Source organism: Chrysochloris asiatica, unplaced genomic scaffold (genome assembly GCF_000296735.1).
Source record: "Chrysochloris asiatica unplaced genomic scaffold, ChrAsi1.0 scaffold00178, whole genome shotgun sequence".
In the NCBI taxonomy this organism is placed as follows: Eukaryota; Metazoa; Chordata; class Mammalia; order Afrosoricida; family Chrysochloridae; genus Chrysochloris; species Chrysochloris asiatica.
In genome coordinates this window covers 4,399,130-4,419,764 of record NW_006408696.1, presented here as the reverse complement: position 1 = coordinate 4,419,764, position 20,635 = coordinate 4,399,130, and the positions used below count along the sequence as shown (strand labels likewise).

The following is a 20,635-nucleotide window of genomic DNA, read 5'->3' as shown; positions in this document are numbered from 1 at the left end:
GTGATCTTTCAGAAGTGGATAGCCAGACCTAGAATATGTTGCTGTTTACCACCGAGTCAATTCTGTCTCATGGTGACCCCATATGTGCAGAATAGAACTGTACTCCATAGGGTTTTCAATGGCTGAGTTTTCAGAAGTAGATTGTTGGCTATTCTTCTGAGGTGTTTCTGGTGGACTTGAATCTCCAACCTTTCAGCTAGTAGCCAAGCAAGTTAATCGTCTGCAACCCGCAGGGACTCCTAACTGAGGCCCACAGCTTCTTAACTGATAAGGATTATAAGTCATAATAGATTCACAACTGATCAGCGATGGTGCAGTACGAGGCAACATACATGTTGTTGTGTCTAGGAATGCTGTGAGTTGGACTGTGAACCCAAAATTACATGAAATTAAATTGGATCTTTTGTTACAAATGAAAAAAAAAAAAGAATTATAAATCATCCTGAAGCTGCATTTAAAACATTCTTTGTGCCCCACCCTTGTGTACACACACACACACACACACACACACACACACACACACACACACCTCTTTTGTTCTTTACCTGTCTAGGCTTACCTCTTTGGTTACCAAAGAAGAGAACAGAAGAAACTTCACCCCTTTCATAGGCTCCCCGTCACTTCGGACAGAACCAGACACGTTATAGCCAGCAACTATGAGCGGACTGGCAACATGGGCATTGGAGTTGGTTACACGCACACTGGTGCTAGCCTACAACAACAACAAAAAAAGCTTCACGTTCCAAAAAAGCCATTTGCAAAGTGTCTAACAACTGAGGACATGCTTAAACTAAAATATAAATGGTTAGAAAGAAAGAACATATAAAACTGCATACACAATATGCATTCAACTATCTTTTTTAATGCACACAATGAAGAGGAAAGAAATAGGGCAAAAGAAAAATTAGCAACGATTCCCTCTACATGGGGAAATTTTGTTTTTACACGTCTCCACCTCGCCTAACTTTGTTTCCAGTCCTCTACACTCATCTGGGTGGTCAGATTTTAAAATGAGCATACTTGATGATTATTTTTCCCATTTCATGACAATGCGGTGGCTGTTAGGTACTGTCGAGTCAGCTCTGCCTCATGGCGACCCTGTGCACCACAGAACGGAGCGCTGCTCGGCCTTGCACTATCCTCACAAGGGCTGTATCGGAGCCCACTGCTGCTGTGACAGTTCATCTCATTCAGGGGCTTCCTCTTTTTCTGACAGATAGGCTTATCTATTTATATTTTTGTGAAAGCATAATTTACATACAGAAAAGTACAGGTGTCCAAAGTGTAAAATGTAGTATTCTTAACAAATTGAACATGCATGTAACCAGCACCAGAAAACACAACAGCAATGGCATTCCAGAGGTACAACGGAAACTACTACCCTGACTTCTAACAGCATGATTTACTTTTATAATAAGAAACTCAAGTTCATTTTTATGTATATAATTAACATACACTGTACTTCTGACAATTTAGTCTAATGATAATGTGCAATGAAGCTGAAAAAGTTTAAGATGCTCTCCCATAAAAGAAAAATTCTGAAAACCAGCAGTCATAAACATTATACTGATGCAACCATCAATTATAAATATGGAATACCTAGAGCAGAAACTGAAAGGCTGATTCTGAGTCTCCTTAACAAACAGGAAACGGAGTCTCAAAACTAATATAAAAGAGAACTTGGTGGAATGTGCTCTGTTGTTGTTAAGAGGCGTCAAGTTGGTACCAACTCATAGAGACATTGTACAGTGTTTCCAAGGAGCGGCTGGTGGGTCTGAACCACCAACTTATGGCTCACAGTTCAATGCTGATCCTACAGTGCCACGCCACTTTTCAATAGCTAACTGCCTTTCCAGCTATCACCAAACTTTATCTAGTATGTTTTTTTCCTTTATCCATCATGTGCTTCATACTACAATGTGCACCCTCTAGCCAGCTGAAAAAATTAGGGAGCAGAGATACAATTCCTGGTGCTGGTACAGATCCACACATTCCCTTGCTCTCTCTCCCTGTTACAGACATATCATCAGCACACGGTGTCTGCCATCCCGTGCCTGGCTTTACCATTTTCCTGTATCTAGACTGCTATTGTTACATGCCGTCAAGTTGGTTCCAACTCAGTGACCCTGTACAGGTTTTCCAAAACAGTAAATCTTTGAAAGAGCAAAAAGTTTCACCTTTCTCCTGTGGAATCACTGATGGACTTGAACCGCCAACCTTCTACATCTGAATGCATCCATAGGTAGTATTATCGTGACACTTTTAATCATTTTACTATCCTATTTTCTATTTACTATCCTTCAGCAATTTGCCTTTTTCTTTCTGCTTTAACTTTATAAATGTCCTCTGACTGGTATCTGTAGTTCTGGTTCTCATTATTGCTGCTACTGTCAATAACTTCATTAACAGTATCCTATTTCCTCTTCCTCCAGCAACTTGCCTTGGTCTTGCAGCTTTAGAGTTTTAAATGGTGTTATATTGATATATGTAATTCTGGTTCATTCATTATTGCTGACACACAGAATCCGACTGTGTAACAAAACCACAATTCCATTCTCTTCTTAATGGACACTAAGATTATTGACAGTATTTTGCTATTGCAAACAAAGCTACCATGACCATCCCTACACATTCTCCTCAGGCACATGGGCAAGAGTTTCTAGAAGAATTAATACAGTTACAGAATTCTACTTCAAAGAAAAGAACAAATCAATCTCATTAGGTTCTTTTTGTGTTGACTTAGCTTGAAATACCAACAGCTAAAAACAGACCTAGTTTGCAATAGCAAGACAACATCATGTACAAACTGAAACAAACATAAGCAACATCTGCCACTCTGAGGGAGTTTACCTTATGTTGTTGCTGTTAGGTTCTGTCAATTCATAGGGCCTATGGACAACAAAATGAAACACTGCCTGGCCCCGTGCCATCGTCACAGTTATTGCTACTTGCTGTTGCCACTGTGCCAATCCATCTCGTTAGGGGCCTTCCTCTTTTTCGCTGACCCTACAACTTTACCAAGCATAGTGTCCTTCTCCAGAGATTGGACCCTCCTGATAATATGTCCAAAGTATAAGAGAAAAGTTTCACCATCTTGGTCTCTAAGGAGCATTCTGGCTGTACTTCTTCTAAAACAGATTAGTTTGCTCTTCTGCAGTCCATGGTACTTTCAATATTCTTCTCTAACACCAAAACTCAAAAACATCAAGTCTTCTACAGCAGGGGTGGGGAACCTTTTATCTGCCAAAATTTATAACATCATTTGCGGGCCATACAAAATTGATCTTTAAGTTGATACTTAAAAATTAGCCTGTTCTATTTGGTCAAAGAAACTCTGGTAGCATAATGGTTACGAATTGGGCTGAGAACCTTAAGGTCAGCAGTTCGAAACTACCAGCTGTTCTGCGGGAGAAAGATGAGCCTTTCTGCTCCTGTAAAGATTTACAGCTTCAGAAACCCTGTAACAGGGTCGCTATGGGTCGGAACCGACTCCACGGCACATAACAACAACATATTTGGTCAAGGAGTCCTGGTGTGGCGCTGCGGGTTAATGCACTGCACTACAAGGTCAGTATGAACCGCAAGGTTGGTAATTCAAGCTCACCAGCTGCTCCCTGGAAACCCTATACAAGGTTGCTATGCATTGGAACTGACTCAACAGCACCTAACAACAACATATTTGGTCTAACATTTAATTAACTCATCCCTAATGTAATGGCTGGAACTGCAGTTGTCTTGGCAGAGCCAGACCAAACGATTTCGACGGTCTTATATGGCCCAAGGGCTGGATGTTCCCTGCCCCTATTCTACAGTTTTCCTTATTCACTGTCCAACTTTCACATACATATGAGGCTATTGAAAATACCCTGGCCTGCGTCAGGTACACCTTAGTCCTTAAGTAGGTATCTTTGCTCTTAAACACTTTAAAGAGGTCTTGTGTTACAGATTTGCCCACTACAACACATCCCTTGATTTCCTGACTACTGCCTCCATGAGTACTGACTGCATGGAGTGGTGGTGGCTGTGCCGTGGAATTGGTCCCAATTCACAGTGACCCTGCATAGAGTTTCCGAAGCTGCAAATCTTTACAGGAGCAGAAGGTCTCATCTTCCTCCCACAGAGTGGCTGGTAGAGTCAAACTGCTGGCCATGTGGTTAGGACCCAAGCAAAATTAAATCTTTGATAATTTCAAGCTTTTCTACCATTATCATGTTATTTATTGGTCCAGTGGTGAGGATTTCTGTTTTCTTTACATTGAGGTGCAACCCATACTGAAGGCTGTGGTCTTTACCTTGTAAAAACTACCACATTCATCAGTGTCAGCTCCATCTATTTCCAGGAACACCACACACTCATTTCAGAGTCTAAATTGAAGTCTCCAAAGTGGTACATGGACTGGCTTAGACAGAACAGGAACACTCACCTCTTTCAATGCCCATGTTGGATGAGTTGCGAGGATTTCATAATCTCCAGGAAGAACTTTAAAAAATGCAAACCTAAGAAATACAAGAGACCACTCAGTTTTCTCTGCAACAACCCAAGCATTAATACTGATAGCACAAGAAGATATTGAGAATATCACAAACTTGCCACGAGTTGGTAAACTCTGAATGAAGGGACTCCCACCCATTGAGCACACACTGTGTGCAAGAACATGTAGTATTCTTTGCATGACCAGGAAGGAGGGTTTATTTTTCCCTTCACCTGGAGGACTTAGTCACTGCAGTTTAGCAGGAAAGGTCACAGAACATCCAAGCAGGCTTTGACACAAGTGCCAGATGCGACAAAGAAACAAGTGGGAAGGCAGAGCACTATGTTAAGAAGAGAGCACATCAGGTGGGCTAATGCTCAACACGATGCTGTTGATACGGGGAAGGCAAATCACAAGCTCTGAACCCTGTGCAAAAGAGTGCAGATCTGTGATCACAAGCAAATGTCAGTCACTCGGGGTTCTTTTGCAAATCAGCTGTGATGACACCAGCAGCTGAAGAAGATTCGCTGCTACAAGCAAAACAAGACCAGAGAGAGATGAGTCAAGGGCCGGCAATGTTCCCAGAGCCAGGATTCTAACATTTAACCCTTCAAACCTATTACCGTCACACTGATTCCAACTCAGAGTGCTCCACAAGGTTTCTAACTTCATAATTTTTAGGGAAGCCAATTATTACAGTTTTCTCCCATGTAGCAGCTGGTAGTTTCGAACTGCCAAACTTTCAGTTAGCAGCCAAATGATTAGTCACTGAGCCAATCTGCAAAGCATCTGACAATTAGAAAGCTAATTCTAATGAAATAAATTTCAAAGATAAATTTTTTTTCTTCTGAGGTGGTATTTTATCATGTGCTACCTGTAGGTCAGCAGTTCGAAACTACCAGTCGCTCCGCAGGAGAAAGATGAGGTTTTGTGTTCCCGTAAAGATTTACAGCCTCGGAAACCCTGTACAGGGTCACTATGGGTAGGAACAGACTCGATGACACTTAACAACAACAACCTGTAATAACTAGTGCTTGGACAGTCACTTTGCTACAACAAAATTGAATCACCACAGGATTTGGTCTTTGTAAGATTCATCATCTACGTCATTTGTACAGTAGCCCAGGTCTGTAAGTCACATCATCACTTTTAGTTGGTGCAAATGGAAAAGATTCAGACAGTTCAAGCCATTTGAGCAAAGTCGATAGCAAACTTCTGAGAGATAATGAAAACTTCACCTTCCTTTGCAGATGAGAAATATTAAGTTTTATTATTGTTAAGTGCAAAGTTTTTAAGTTGTTGATCTAGTACAGGTAATCCCTCACTTACAACAGAGTTCCATTTCGGTAACTCCATCGTAAGTTCTAACATAAGATGAATACCTCATTTTTTTGGTTTCTATTATTATCACTATGTTTAGAAATTAAAACATTGAGCATCTGCAAGTGAATATCTAAGAATGATCACACCAGCAAATTATGCGCTGCAACACTGTATGTGGTATATATTACTAATGACAAGATGCACACAAAAAAGACAGTCACAATTGCTGTTCATCATAACTCAAATATAGTGTTAGTTGGGGAGGGAACTACATGTACAAATCAATGCTACTTCAAAACAAAAATTAAAAATAGTAATAATTGATGACTTACTGACAAACTTATTATAAACATCTATTTTTCAGTTTGGTGAGTTTTGTATGTTAGTAATGATTTGTTCTCAAAATTACAAGTTTAAACTACTCTGGTATAAACCTTAACGTAGATGTAACCATTTGCATCCATTAAATAAATGTTTTAAATTTGACTCTACAAAATTAACTAAACACTTATCATAGTTATGACTACAAAACAGTTTGATGCAGAAAAACCCACTACCAGGGAACTGACTCTAACTCACAGGACCCTTCTAGGACAGACCTGCTCCCTCGGGTTTCTGAGGCTGTAAATCTTTACAGGAGCAGACAGCCTCATCTCTCTCCCTCTGCGCAGCTGGTATGAGTGAGCACTGCTGACCTTGCAGTCAGCAGCCCAGCACTTAATGCACTATGCCACCACCACCAAAACACCTTTTGATGCAACAGTAGTAAAATAAGAGCCCTAGTGATACAATGGACTAAGCATTGTGCTGCTAATGGAAAAGTCAACAGTTCGAATCTACCAGCCAGTCTGTAAGAGAAGGATGAAGCGGTCTGTTTCTGCACAGACTTCCAGCCTAGGAAACCTCATGGATCAGCTCTTCTTTGTCCTATAGCTTTGCTCTGAGTCAGAACTGACCCAATAGCAGTGGGCAGTGATAAAATGATTTTTAAATACATAACTGAACTAACCTATTTTGAGTTCACATTTATTAAGCATTGTCGTTGTTAAGTGCCATGGAGTCTGACTGCTGACCTTGCGGTTCACAGCCCAATTTGTAACCACTACGCCACCAGAGCTCCTTTCATGAACGTTTATTAAGCATTACTCCATGCCAAAAACCAAAACCCACTACCACAGAGTCAATTCCAACTCATCGCAACCATGTATAGGGTTTTTGAGTCTGTCAATCTTAATAAATCCACATCATTCAGCCACACTATCAGCCTTGTGGTTATCAGTCCAGAGCTTATCCTACAGTGCCACCATGCCAGGTAGCTTCAAACAATGATAGCAAAGTATTAATTCATTAACTCTTCCCAGTAACATTAAATGAGGTAAATTCCAGCATTTTCATTTACAAACGAGGAAACTAAGGACAGAGGGGTTAAGTCGCTTGGCTGGCCTAGATCAAACAGGTAGCAAATGGGGCAGCCACAACTGAAACCCAGGCTGATGGGCTCCAGAGCCAGTCCCACCCACCAAGCGAAGGCTGGCCTCCTGTCAGGTCTCCCAGTAGGTGCTTGATGGGCAGTTCCTCACTTAATCATCCCATCAATAGTAGGTAGTGGTGGTGGTTATGTGCCGTGGAGGCGGTTCCAACTCATAGTGACCCTGCACAGGGTTTCCGAAGCTGCAAATCTTTACCGGAGCACAAAGCCTCATCTTTTTCCTGTGGAACAGCTGGTAGCTTCGAATTGCCGACCTTGAGGTTAGCAGCCCGATTCATAACCACTATACTACCAGAGCTCCTTCACTAGGGGCCAAATAACTCCATTTTATTTGAGATTCTGAGGGGCCTGAACTTGTGCCAAAAGGCCAAATCAGGATTTGAATCCAGGGCTCCATAAATCCAAAGCTCTGCACTCTCCACCCCACTCCAGAGGCATGCCCTAGGGCGTGGCTTCACTCACTTGCCACCTGGCTGTGTGACCGTTGACTGGACCTTCCCTTCCATGCCTGTGTTTCGGAGAGAGACCTGCACCCCGGCAGGCCCCAGGGGCTGCCCCTTGCTGAGAACCTGCAATGGAGAAGAAGGTCAGGGGCAGGCCTGGCAGCATGGCTCCACTTCCCACTGCACTGCCCACCCCACGCATACTCTTCAGGGTGGAGTCTGCAACCTTCTGAGGACCAAGGACCTTCTTGAAAAAACAATCAAAGCCATGGACACCTTCCCGAGGGGGGAACATAGTAATACAAAATAATACTCGGTTCCAGTAACTCTAGGATACCATCAGTTAAGGATATACCCCTGGCTTACACACTCCTAGAAAAAATACCCAGGCTGGAGATGCTAATAAAGAAACCCAGACACCAAACTGGAGTGCCAATGGGCCACAATCTCAGGAAGGAATACAGCTACTAGGAAGAAAAAGGCTGCCGGGAAATCTGTGCATATTAACCCTGGAGCTCGGTGAAGGGAGGGAAAACACAAACAAAATCAAAAGCTGCTCAAGCAGCCTGCTGTCATGACCCCACAACCAGGGCTGACTACCAATGCCATCGGTGATAAAATGTGCTCAAGACATCTGAGAAGGGAAGTACAACAACAACAAAAAAGTGCTGTCGAGCTGGGTTTCCGAGGAGCTGCTGGTATTTTTCATTAGCTAACCATGAGGTAAGCAGTCCAATGCTTATCCTTCAGAGCCATAGCAGGACTCCAATCAAAACAATAGGATACGCCATAATAATCATGCCAACAACAGCAGCTTTATTAAGTTTACTGTGAATATGATGGAGTCTTGGCACTGTTTACCTCATGGCTGGCAGTTCAAACCCACCAGCCACTCCTCAGAAACTCTAAACAGGGTTGTTGTGAATCACACCCAGCTCTATGGCACTTAACAATGAATATGATGCTAAATACACTGCACACAGGATTCCACTGAATTCTTGTCAAAGTTCTATGAGGAACTGAGGCAGGGAAGTTAAAGAGAGTTGTTGGCAAAGTCACACAGCTAGCAAGAGACAGAGCAGGGCTCCACTCTGGTGGGTTGGCTCCAGAGTTGGCGTCCTCACCACTCATCTATCCAAGAGGGAAGTCTTCCCCAGCTCTGCCCACATCCCACCCTTTGATCACAGGGGAAGAGCCGTCCGCCACACATGCTGGGGCACGTCTTCCTTCAATTCCACACCACCCACCAAGACCACTCTAGCAGCCTATTTCAAGGTGGGGAAGCAGGGCTGAGAGAATGACTGGTCACCTACACGTGGACTCCTTAAAACACCCAATACATTGCACACAATTCTGTAGAGTTCCCAGACCCTTTTAAAGCGGATCAGTGAATCCCTTGTAGGATCCAAACCTCCAGGTGAAAAAGTGCCTTGTTCCAGGTAAGAGAGACAGTGCATGCTACAGAGCACGTTAGAAATCCCCAAGCTCCAAAGCCACACCTTGCCATTCACAGAGAATCCCGTGAACACAAAGTTGATGTCCCCTCCCTTTGTACAGATGTCAGTGACGCCATCCACATAGAGTTCCACGTTCGTTGGCTCTGGAGAATAAACGGGGGGTACAAGACACAAGAGTAACATTAGCTCTAGGAAACAGTGACCCTAGAGTAACACACTTCATTGTCAATGTTTTGAACATTTAATACACTCGCATGGTTCATAGTTCACTCCCACAGTATGAAGAATCTGGGTGGGGCATCTCCCTCCCACCCCTACGCCCCAACTCTAAACAGAGCCAGCGCTACCTGTATTCGGTACTTTTTAGTCTTTCGGCTGACCTGTAGCCCAAAGGACCACTGGAAATTCAGCAAGCCCCAAGGAGTTTGACTGAATGAGTGCTCACCATGAGCCACTTACTGTGCTAAGTGCATCTACCTACCCCTCACAGCAGCCTTAAGACGTAGGTAGTCAGAGCTGCAATTTAATGAGAGCTAAACTGGAAATGAGGCACAGGAAAGCTAAAGGACTTCCCATGGCCACAGAGTTAGTAATAGCATTTTAATTCAACTCCACAATGTCTGGCTCCAGACCTGTGCCGACCAAGGACATCAGTTCAAGCATTAAAACTGGGGCAACACAGCTCCACAGCCCAGCAGCCCCAAGAGGGTATCAACAGGCAGCACAGTCCAATACTGTGTGTTTCCACTGAACGAAAGTTCAAACCAGAGACAAGGAACCTAACATGTTAGAGGTCAGGCTGATAGTTACCTGTGGGGTAGGGCAGCATGGTCACTGGGTGACTGCGAGTGGGGCACTTCTCAGGTGCTGGCCAAGTTCTAGTCTATGATCTGGGTGACAGTGATGTGGGTGGGCACACTTTGTGAAAAGTCATCATTCTCGACTTGATGAGCACACTTTCCATACTTCTCTCTCGGGCTGCTCGTTTGTTGCTGATGTTTTGTTTTCCCACTCATAGTGAGTTTGTGTGACAGAGTAGAACTGCCCCATGAGTTTCCTAGGTTGGCATCGCTCCATGAGCAGCCAGCCAGGTATTTCCTCCCTCAGAGCAGCCGGTGGAGGCAAACAGCTGACCTACTGGTGAGTAGTCAAGCACTTAATCTTTGTACCCCCTGGGCCCGCTTTAACCATTGTTATTACTGTAGTTGTTGTGTGCCATTCTAATGACCCTGTGGGACAGAGGAGAACTGCCCCATAGGGTCTTCTAGGTGGAAATATTTATGGGAGAAGGGAGCCAGATCTTTTCTCCCACAGATCAGCCAATGGAGTCAAACCGATGACCTTTTGCTTTGCCACGGAGCACTTCACCTTTGCATCACACTAACAACAAACAAAACTGCCATGGAGTCAATTCTGACACTCAGCATAGGGTTTCCAGGGCTGTCAATGTGGATGGGAGCAGAAAGCCTCACCTTTCTTCTGTAGGGTAGCTGATGGGTTTGAACTGCCATCCTAGTGGTGAGCAGTCCAGTGCTTATGGTTAAGTGCCGTGGAGTCAGTTCCGACTCATACGGATCCTGTGTTCTGAGGATCAGCTGGTGGGTTTGAACTTCTGGCCTTGTGGTTAGCAGTCCAGTGCTAATCCTACAGTGCCACAACAGGACTCTCCAGTGCTTACTGCTGTTGTTAAGTGTTGTCAAGTCAGTTCTGACTTGTAGCAACCCTGTATGGCGTTTCTAAGGCATTAAATCTTCATGGGAGCAGAAACCATCATCTTTCTTCTGCCCAGTGCGTATTTGTTGGGTTTAACTCCCCTCCAGCTCTTTGGAATACACCACCAAGGCACCCTGCTGACTAAGAAGTGTAAACAGAAGCTCTCTCACAGGGTCAAGTCAGCACTCGGCCACCTGAGCTTCACTTTACTGCTTTGTGGCAGCTGGCAGCCAACTCTTCCATGTCAAGCTCATGAACAGGCCAAACATGAACAACCATGGCTCCCTCATCCCCTGTTCTCCCCACTCTACCAAAACATCAACAACAGTATCTCTCTCCTCTTCACACACTTCAGTCAGGCCAAACGGGAACCCTCTCATCCCATCTCGAAGGAACACAGTGGTTAAGCCTCAGCTGTGGTTGGAACCCAGGTGCCACTCCATGGTAGAGAAATGCGGCAGTAAGATTCACAGCCTTAGAAACCCTGTGAGACAGTTCTACTCCGTCCTTTAGGGTCGCTGTGCGTCAGAATCGACTCGACAACAGTAGGATTTTGGTGTGTCTTCTGATCTCAACCCCATTCCCACCTCTCCAACTAATCTCCATGAGGGAAAGTCGGACCCTTTGCCTGTATGTGTGCAAAAGGGCTGCGCTGAAGTATTATTATGGGACCCCTCCAACTACCCTGGGAGGCTGGTGCTCTCACACTCCTGAGGAAATAAGAGGTCGACATGGGGAAGGAACTTGTCCAAGGTTGTCACACGGGGACGGCACACCGGTGCCAGATCTTCCGTGTCCTAAGAGAAGCCTTTCATGTCAAAGCTCCTCATTTTTAATGTCATGAGTCATTCGTTTCACAAAAATAAAGAAACTGGAGGCAGCTAAGAAAGCAGCAGCCCTGAGTCAGGAGCAAAGTTGTCTCCCTCCCTGCTTCCCTCCTGAGCGTCTGTCACTTACTGACACTTCAGAAGCACAAGGTCCTGACAGCGCCATAAGCAAGATGCCTATTTTAAGAAAGATGACAGGAAGACTTCAGGTAGCCTTCAGATAAATCCAAACTATTCTAAACTGACAAGAAAAACAAACAAGCCCATTCCCTCATTAGAAGGGAATCCTTAACAGTCCATTCACTCTGCCAATTGAAATTAGTATTCAGCATATAAGTAATCTCTTACAGAGTCTATCTGATTATTAATTCAGTCAGTTTGTTAACTTACCAAAACTCCACCCCATGGGAGGCTCAATCTTCAGAATGAAATCTCCCTGGGGGGGGAGGGGGAGAGAAAATTCAATGTGAAGGAATGAAAATGGGTGACACTTCAACTCGTTTCAGTTTGTGTAAAACTTCTCCACGACAAAGGGAATTCCAAGAGGCGCTCTGTTCCTGTAAACGACAGAGTGCCCTGATTCCCTTTGGTTGTGGCAAACTGAAGGGAAACCAGTCAGCAGATACTGCGCTGAAGTCCCCATGTCAGTTGTTGTTGTTAAGTGCCATCAAGTAGATTCTGACCCACAGTGACCATGTATAGGATTTCCGAGGAGTGGCTGGTGAACTTGAACTGCCAACTTTACAGTTCAAGCCAACACATGTCAGTAAAGAGACTTTATTCAACCACTCATCTTTTGATGCCAAACATACCGTTCTTTGAGCTTCTGTTTACCCCTCACATGCTCTGGTAGCGTAACGGGCTGGTAATATCTAGGTCAGCAGTTCGAAATTACCAGCAGTTCCACAGGAGAAAGATGAAGCTTTTTGCTTCCGTAACGATTTACAGCCTTGGAAGCCCTATGCAGGGTTGTTATGAGTTGGAACTGACTCCATGGCATACCACCACCACCGCCACCTACATTTGCAAGAATTAGCATGAACCTTTAGGAATTACTTAACACTAGGCATTTAACTCCACCATCTCTTCATCAACCCTGACTTCTTTAAATTAATATTTATAGTTTTTTGCTTTTTAATACAGCAAGTTCACCTCTATAAATAAATCCTATGCATTGCACATAAAGGTAGAAGTTCAAGAATGTTCACTGTTCTGCTGCCAATCCTTTTTTAAATCTGAAAAAACCTACTGTACATTACTAAAGAAGTGTTTAAATAAATTACTGTTTTGATCTGACTCTGAAATGCCACACAGCCACTAGAAAGAAGAAATAAACCTTCATGTGCTGATGTGGAAAGCATGTTAAAATATTACCACTGGGTGGCGGAATCAATCTGCAGGATGATTCTTATTTGTGTAACAAAATCAAAAGCAAAACGATGTATATTGACGACTATCACAACTTCCTGTGACTTTAATTATTTCAAAATCACAAGTTTTTTTAACGTGCTCTGTACATAGGAATGTAAGGAGGTGTATGAGTGAGGATGAGCACAGACACACATCGTATGCACAAACATTTCTGTGTTGCACACATGTGTGTGCATGGGTATGTGCAGATGTCTGCCTAACTATAAACACAGAGCAAGCAGTTACAATGCAAACCAAAACCTTTCCCAAAGATTCTCTCTCTTGTTGTTGTTATAAGTGCCATAGAGTCGGTTCCAACTCATAACAACACTGTATCTGGTTTCCGAGGAGCAGCTGATGAGTTTGAACTGCCAACCTTGTGGTCCAGTGCATTATCTGGACCCAAAAGGGGAGCCCTTTGCTCATGCAGGGAAGGCTGATCTCCCACTTCCCATCATAAAAGGAGCCATACAGGCTGACTGGCCTGCCCCCGCCTCTTACCTTATCATACAAGGGGATCATAAAGTAACCGTTGTTTGGGGCGCAGTCTGTCTGGTATTTCAAAGTCCCATGCTTAGTGTACAACTTTATCTGGAAGGAAAGAAAGAATAAAAGTCATTCTACCAACACTAAGAGTTACCTACATATGTCAAGTCTGAATTCAATCTGTCGACGTGCACTTGCTGAGGACGTGTCATATGCTGGCTATTAACATTAGGCTGTAGGGACAGAAAGAAAAATGACCAAGTGTCCTTAAAACAGTATGAGGCCATGACTTTCAGATGAGACCCCATCTAAAGCCTACGCCCAAAGTTCTTATTTGTCAGTACTTCTCAGTTCATTTTAGCGGCGATCTCTGTGCTTGCTCACAGAAACTTCTGGGTCTACACAGAATATTTTCCATTTGTTGTGAGAAAAGTGCTTGTGAAAATGCAGACGCCTGGGCCTCACCTCAGTACTCAACTAGAAGATCGGGGTGGAGGGCCAGGAATTTGCATTCATAACTCTATATGATCCCAAATGCTTACAGTAGCACTCCTCGTCTAAAACCTGCTGACAAGTTAATGCTGACTCAGCGTAACCCAATAGGACATAGAAGTGTCCACAGAGTTTCCAAGGCTGCCAATCTCTACAGTAGCAGACAGCTTCACCTTTCTCCCACAGAGCAGCTGGTGGGTTTGAACTGCCGACCTTAAGGGTAACAGACCAATGCTCATGGCTTCTTAGCATTTATCTGTTGCTGTGCCATCGAGTCATCCCGACTCATAGTGACCTCATATATGGTTCCCAAGGAGCAGCTGGTGGGTTTGAATTGCCAACCTTGAGGTTTGTAGTCCAATGATTATCCAATCACACCAGGACTCCACTTTTCATTTTCTACTTGACTTTCATTTCCAGGACAAAAACATACCAGAAAGACACCTACTATGCATCTCATCCTCAGTAAGTCCCTAAGATGCTTACCAGACGAGAAGTGCTAACCCACCAAGACGCCCACATCTGTGCTGTCCAGTTCTTCACAGACCCACTGGGTGACCCTGGGTGAATCCCTTCACCTCCTATGGTCCTCTTGCTTCATCTGCACAAAGAAAGCCAACCTCCCTTCACTGGGGCTGTGCAGTCACAGTAATGCTTAAGATACACCCCATCCTGAGTAGGGGCTCAACCAAAAAGTCATCTGAATGACTACTTTAAACATCTCTCAGAAGAAAAAGGCCACATGGGATAATGAGCAAGACAGAATGAATTCAAGGAATGCTTCAAAAATCTACCTGCATGGCATAACCACTCTTGAGTTTCTGCATCCGAAAGCAAGAGTGGTTGGATCTAATGACCTCTAAGGCCCTCACCTCTGAAATGAAAATGCTCTGTGACCGTGAAATAGAAATGACAGATAGTCAGGGGTTCTCAGAGTCCCTGTCTGACCAGCTCGGCAGACACAGAAAGCCACAAACTCCCAATATGCACTCCTGAGAAAGGAAAAGTCTGAAATTGTGCATGGACTGGAAGCCTCCTATGGGCAATGACCACAGTTTACTCTCCCGTGAACATACATGGGGCAGTGTCTCGTTTACTAGGTACTAAATAAATATCTGATGCATTTGCTTCAATTCCAATGCATGCATTTAAAGGAGGGACTAGAATGTACCTGTCTCCACCATAGTCCCTACATGGTGCAAATGGTTAACATGCTTGGATGCACACCTAAGAAAGGTTGGAAATTCAAATCTACCCAGGTGTGCCCCAGAAGAAAGATCTGGTAATCTACAGCTGAAAAAGTAGTAACTGAAAAGCCTCGGTTCTATTGTAACACACATGGGGTCCTCAAGAGTCACAATCAACTCAACAACAACTTGTACAGGGACTAGGTAAGTAATATCAAAGGGCATTAATTTAAAGGGAAGATGGATCACTACTTAAGCCTAGTCACATTTTACCTCCCAAAGAGCCCTTGTGTTTTCAAGAAGCCAGAAAAATCCATTTAAAAAAAAAAAAAAAATGTGAACTCTCCACACTGATAAATTAGTGGCAACTGAGAAAATTTCTTTTTAGCAATACGAGCCATTGTCAGAGAGTAGAATGTTAGTGCCATGTGGGCAGGGATTATCGTCTATTCTGTTCTCCACACCTAGGGCAAGGCCAGGCAAATGCATGGTCCTAATCATGTGTGGCGCTGTGGGCTAATGCGTCAGACTGCAAAGTTGTTTGAACTGCAAGGTCAGTGGTTCAAGCTCACCAGCTGCTCCTCATAAACCTATATAGGGTCACTATGGGTCAGAACTGACTCCATGGCAATTCACAACAACAAATCATGGTTGTGGACTAAATGAAAACCATGTGACGTCATCGAGCTGGGAAGAAGGCTGGAGAAGAGTGAAGGTGTATTTGGACACAAAAAAATGCAATCGAGAAATGACTGTGATTCACTGAGAATCAATATAGAAAAGAAGTTGCACATTATATCTTCCTTACAACATATAGAAAAATATATGTTGTATTCCAGATGGATTCCACATGAACATTAAGATGACGAAAATTTCAAGAGAAAGGTTGTGAAATATCCTGACTATTTATCTTTCATACAGTACAGATCAAGACACAGGATCACAATTAAGATGGACATGGAGATTATAGAGCTGAAATGTCCAATTTCATCATCAGAAATTATGAAAGGAGGATTGTCTACACCCAAGAGGTTCAAGGGACATACTTCATGCTGGTCACAAAACTACACCCTCTTCTTGAGGGTGAAGGATAGCAGCTGTCCAGCCTCGCCTTTCTCCCAAAGTCCCCGGAAACTACAAGTTGTAAAGGCAGCTTCTGAAGTGCCCTGCACTCACATACCAAGAGCAAACCCAGTGGGTGGTGGAGGCTCCTACAAGCTCCTGCCAGCAGAACCTAGGAGCCCCACCATTGCCAGTGGGAGGTGTCATTAGACATCCGACACATCTTAGGAGAAAAAAAAGGATAGAGGAGCAGCAGACCAGAGGCCTCAAAGATCATCCTGATTCTCTTTAGGAAACATTGGGTGCTGGCTTCTGCTGCTTCCCGCCCAACATCCCCCTCATCACCCATATCTGAACACTGGGCTCAGAGCAAGGCTAGGTCAAAATGATAGTGGGGTACAGGGTCTAGTTCCTAAACCTTATCCCCACTGCTCAGCAAACGCTTTGCAGAAAAAGGCTCCTACACTCACTGCTCAGCTGTTGGAATGTTTTCAGATCACTCTTGGGGCTGTTCTGCTCCAGCGCCCCTTCTCTTCAGGACCTCCCAGTCTCTTCATTTTCTACCCAAACACCTCCCTAGTACCTGTTCTTTGCCACTTCCTCTTCTCTCAGGACCCCAGAAGAGACGCACCCCTGCAACAGGTCCCTTCCCATCCACCCCAACCCCCATTAGTCCCTCTTTCTCCCCACAAAAGCACCAACTAAACAGGACTTTACAGGGCACACAGCCCCACGGGGTCCACCCAACCAGCACCCAATCAGGCAGTCCGCGCAGTTGCCAAGCCTTCATTTGCAGAAGAAACAGAGGCTCAAGATGAAGGGATGGAAGGGGCGACATGTTGAAAACACAGGTTTGCAGCCCTAGGAATTCCAACACTAATGTGCTAGGTCAGGATCGCTACCACGAGAATCCGTGTCCTTTAAAAGTACCCCAGAGTGGGGAATTCTGGGAAGAGGCCTGTTCTAGAATGAGCTGTCAGCTCATCTCCAGGTCCGAGGACACCGGCTCGGCGAACTCTGCCTTTCAGAGGGACTGGGCTCTGCGTCCTGCGGAGACTGGGCTGTAGGAGGTCTGGGGTCTGGATCTGGGGGAGTCTCCATCTTGCAAGGTCTGGGGAAAGTCCTGGGCCACCATCAGCGTCACCGAACATGCCCCTCACACCCTGGGCACACATGATAAGAAGTACCGCTCTGGGAGAGGTAAGGAGCCCGCGGGACGCAGAACTTTGGGAAAAGAAAGAGAATCCGAGAACGGGCTGGCGGAAACTGCGGCCCAGAGAGACTGAGCGACTGGCCCGGGGTCACACAGCGCGCGGGCCGGCCGCTCACCTCGATGAGCGAGTAGTTGATCTCCACGTCCGACTTGACGAAACCCCCGCAGCCCACCACGATATCCTCGGAGCCGAGCGCCGGTCCCACGACGCTCAGCAGCACCAGCAGCAGCACGACGGCGACCATCACGGGCCCCACGTTCCAGCACGCCCGCATGGCCCGGCCTCCGGCGCCCGACACTCCGCAGGCCGCGCGGTCCCGCCCCTCACAGCGCTAGCCGCTGGCTCCTTCTTCCTCTTCGGGCGGCTGACAGCACAGGGCCCGCCCCCGCCGCTGCGCATGCGCGCTCCCACCCACAGCCACACTGCCAGGAAAGAGTACCACGATGCGAGCTCAGGGACAGGACTAGACCACGTTCGCCCTCTGCAGGCACGGAGGACTCTGCACAACGTGCATGCACACAGGTGCAAAATCTGAAAGCCGAACGTTTGGGTTCAATTCGAAACTACCAGCTGTTTCTCAGGAGAAAGATGAGACTTTCTGATCCCCTAAACATTTACATCTGCTGCACAAGACCTTTTTAAAGTCCTGAAGAACAAAGATGTCAGCTTGAAACTTAGGTGCACCTGACCCAAGCCATGTTGTTGTTGTTGTTGTTAAGTGCCATCGAGTCGGGTCCGACCCATAGCGACCCTGTACAGGGTTTCCGAGGGTGTAAATCTTTACGGGAGTAGAAAGCCTCATCTTTCTCCCGCGGAGCGGCTGGTAGTTTCGAACCGCTGACCTTAAGGTTCGCAGACCCAAGCCATGGTATTTTCAATAACCTCATATGCATGAGAAAGCTGGACAGTGAATAAGGAAGACCATAGAAGAATTGATGTTGGAGGAGAATATTGAAAGTGCCATGGGCTGCCAAAAGAACCAACAGATCTGTGTTGGAAGAAGTGCAGCCTGAGTGGTCCTTGGAGGCCAGGATGACCAAACTTTGTCTCTCATATTTTGGACATATTGACAGTCACTGGAGAGGGATATCATGTTTGGTAAGGTGGAGGGTCAGAGAAAAAGAGGAAGACCCCTAGAGAGATGGATTGGCAAAGTGGCAGCATCAATGGGCTCAAGCATGGCAACAGTTGTGAAGTTGGCCCAGGATTGGGCAGTGTTTCGTTCTGTTGTGCATAGGGTCGCTATGAGTCAGTACGGACTCGATGGCACCTAACAACAACAACAAACATTTATAGCCTCGGAAACTACGGTTATACCACAGTTACCATTAGTCAGTCCCGACTCCACAGCACATAACCACCACCACCACCGCCAACACCAACTATCAGAGCAGGGAAAGTAAAGAAACCCTGGTGGCGAGGTGTATAAGCGCTGAGCTGCTAACCAAAAGATTGGCGATCTGAACCCACCAGCCACTCTACGGCAGAAAGCTATGGCAACCTGCTTTCCAAAAGACTTACAGTCTGGAAACCGGTGGGACAGTTCTTCTCTGTTCTATACAGCCACCATGAGTTGGAAACGACTTGATGACAATGGTTTTTTTTAAAAAGGAAAAAAAAAAAAAAAAAAGCACCTCTTTTTACTATCTTGAGCATGAATCTCTGGTTTGTTTTAGCAAACTACTAGGGCATTGCATGAAGAAATGCTAGCCTAAGGAAACGTATTGACTTACAGAATGGAAAACTGAGGCCCAGAGAGGAAAAGGACTTGTCTAGTGCTGTGAACATTCAACTACTATTCACAGTTGAAAATAGGAATGGGGATTTTTGCATCCAGTTCTTGGCTTAGCCCAATTTATTTTTTGTGTTCTGAATTCTTGAACAAAAAGCTGTTGAAGTCAATTTGTTCCCTACTCAAAACAACCTTGTAGGACAGAGAAGAACAGCCCCATAGGGCTAGAAATCTTTACAGGAGATGACTGCTCATTTTTCTCCTGCAGAGCAGCGGTTAGGTTCAAACCCTTTCAGTTAGCAGCCACATGCCACACCAAGGCTCCTGTTGTTACTGTTAAGTGTCATCGAGTCGGTTCCGACCCATAGCAACCCTGTATAAGTTTCCAAGGAGCAGCTGGTGAGCTTTAACCACCGACCTTGCTGTTCAAACAAATTTTGCAATCCAGTGCATTAACCCACAGCACCATATCAGGACTGCAAGGCTCCCGTGTGGAGTTCTAAAAAAAAAAAAAAAAACACAAAAGCACTTCCATTGAGTCGATTCCTACTCATTGCTACCCTGTAAAGGATTTCCAAGGCTTTTGGGAGCAGAAAACCTTATCTTTCTCCCACATAGGATTTGAATTACAATTAGCAGTTCAGTGCTTATCCTACAGAGCTTATCCTACAAACCTACAGGGATGCAATTCTTCACTAGAGCTGACGGAACTTGGGTTTGTCTGTCTGAAAGAGCTGACATTTTCATTACTTTTATTTTTTTAATGCACATTCAGGGAAGAAAGAAAGTAAAAAGAAGGGAATCAGGAAGTTGTTGTTAGCTATGATTAAGGCTTCAGTACATTTCCATCTTTCCATCTCTGCATTTTTATTTCATCAAGCCATTTTCCTAAAAGAAGTAATGTGTCACAGTTTACTTTAAAACTCAGGGGAGGAAGGTAAAAGATATTACTTCCTTCTCTTCCATCATTTAGGCGCCTACTGTTTGTTTATTTTCAAAAATGCTATCACAGCCTATTCGATATTATAATCTCTTTTTTCAGTTTGTATTTAAACACCATCTTTTCATATCAATATACTTCTACAACAGCATTATAACCACTACTGAGTGAAATAATAAAAATTATAATAATTTTGTTGTTACACGTCATTGGGTCTATTTCCTGCCATAGCGACCCTGTGTAGGCTTTCCAAGAGGCAGCTGGTGGGTTTGCATAAACAACTTTGCAGATAGTTGTTGTTGTTGTTGTTAAGTGCCATCGAGTCGGTTCCGACCCATAGCGACCCTGTACAGGGTTTCCGAGGGTGTAAATCTTTACGGGAGTAGAAA

The 20,635-nt window shown here is 44.8% G+C and overlaps 1 protein-coding gene across 2 annotated transcripts in view; it reads right to left on the bottom strand.

Moving 5' to 3' along the window:
- Window positions 1–17,965, bottom strand: part of NOMO1 (NODAL modulator 1) — a 64,516-nt gene extending 46,551 nt beyond the window's left edge. Inside the window, exons 1-7 of one of the 2 annotated variants that reach the window (XM_006871967.1) lie at window positions 17,690–17,965; window positions 13,635–13,724; window positions 12,114–12,159; window positions 9,226–9,326; window positions 7,746–7,852; window positions 4,424–4,496; window positions 560–712 (exon numbers count right to left, since the gene is read on the bottom strand). In XM_006871967.1, the coding sequence (XP_006872029.1) occupies window positions 560–712; window positions 4,424–4,496; window positions 7,746–7,852; window positions 9,226–9,326; window positions 12,114–12,159; window positions 13,635–13,724; window positions 17,690–17,848 (729 nt within the window). In that variant the 5' untranslated portion in view covers window positions 17,849–17,965. The remainder of the gene's footprint in view (window positions 1–559; window positions 713–4,423; window positions 4,497–7,745; window positions 7,853–9,225; window positions 9,327–12,113; window positions 12,160–13,634; window positions 13,725–17,689) is intronic. The other variant, XM_006871968.1, reaches the window with a different exon arrangement.
- Between the last annotated feature and the right edge of the window lie 2,670 nt (window positions 17,966–20,635).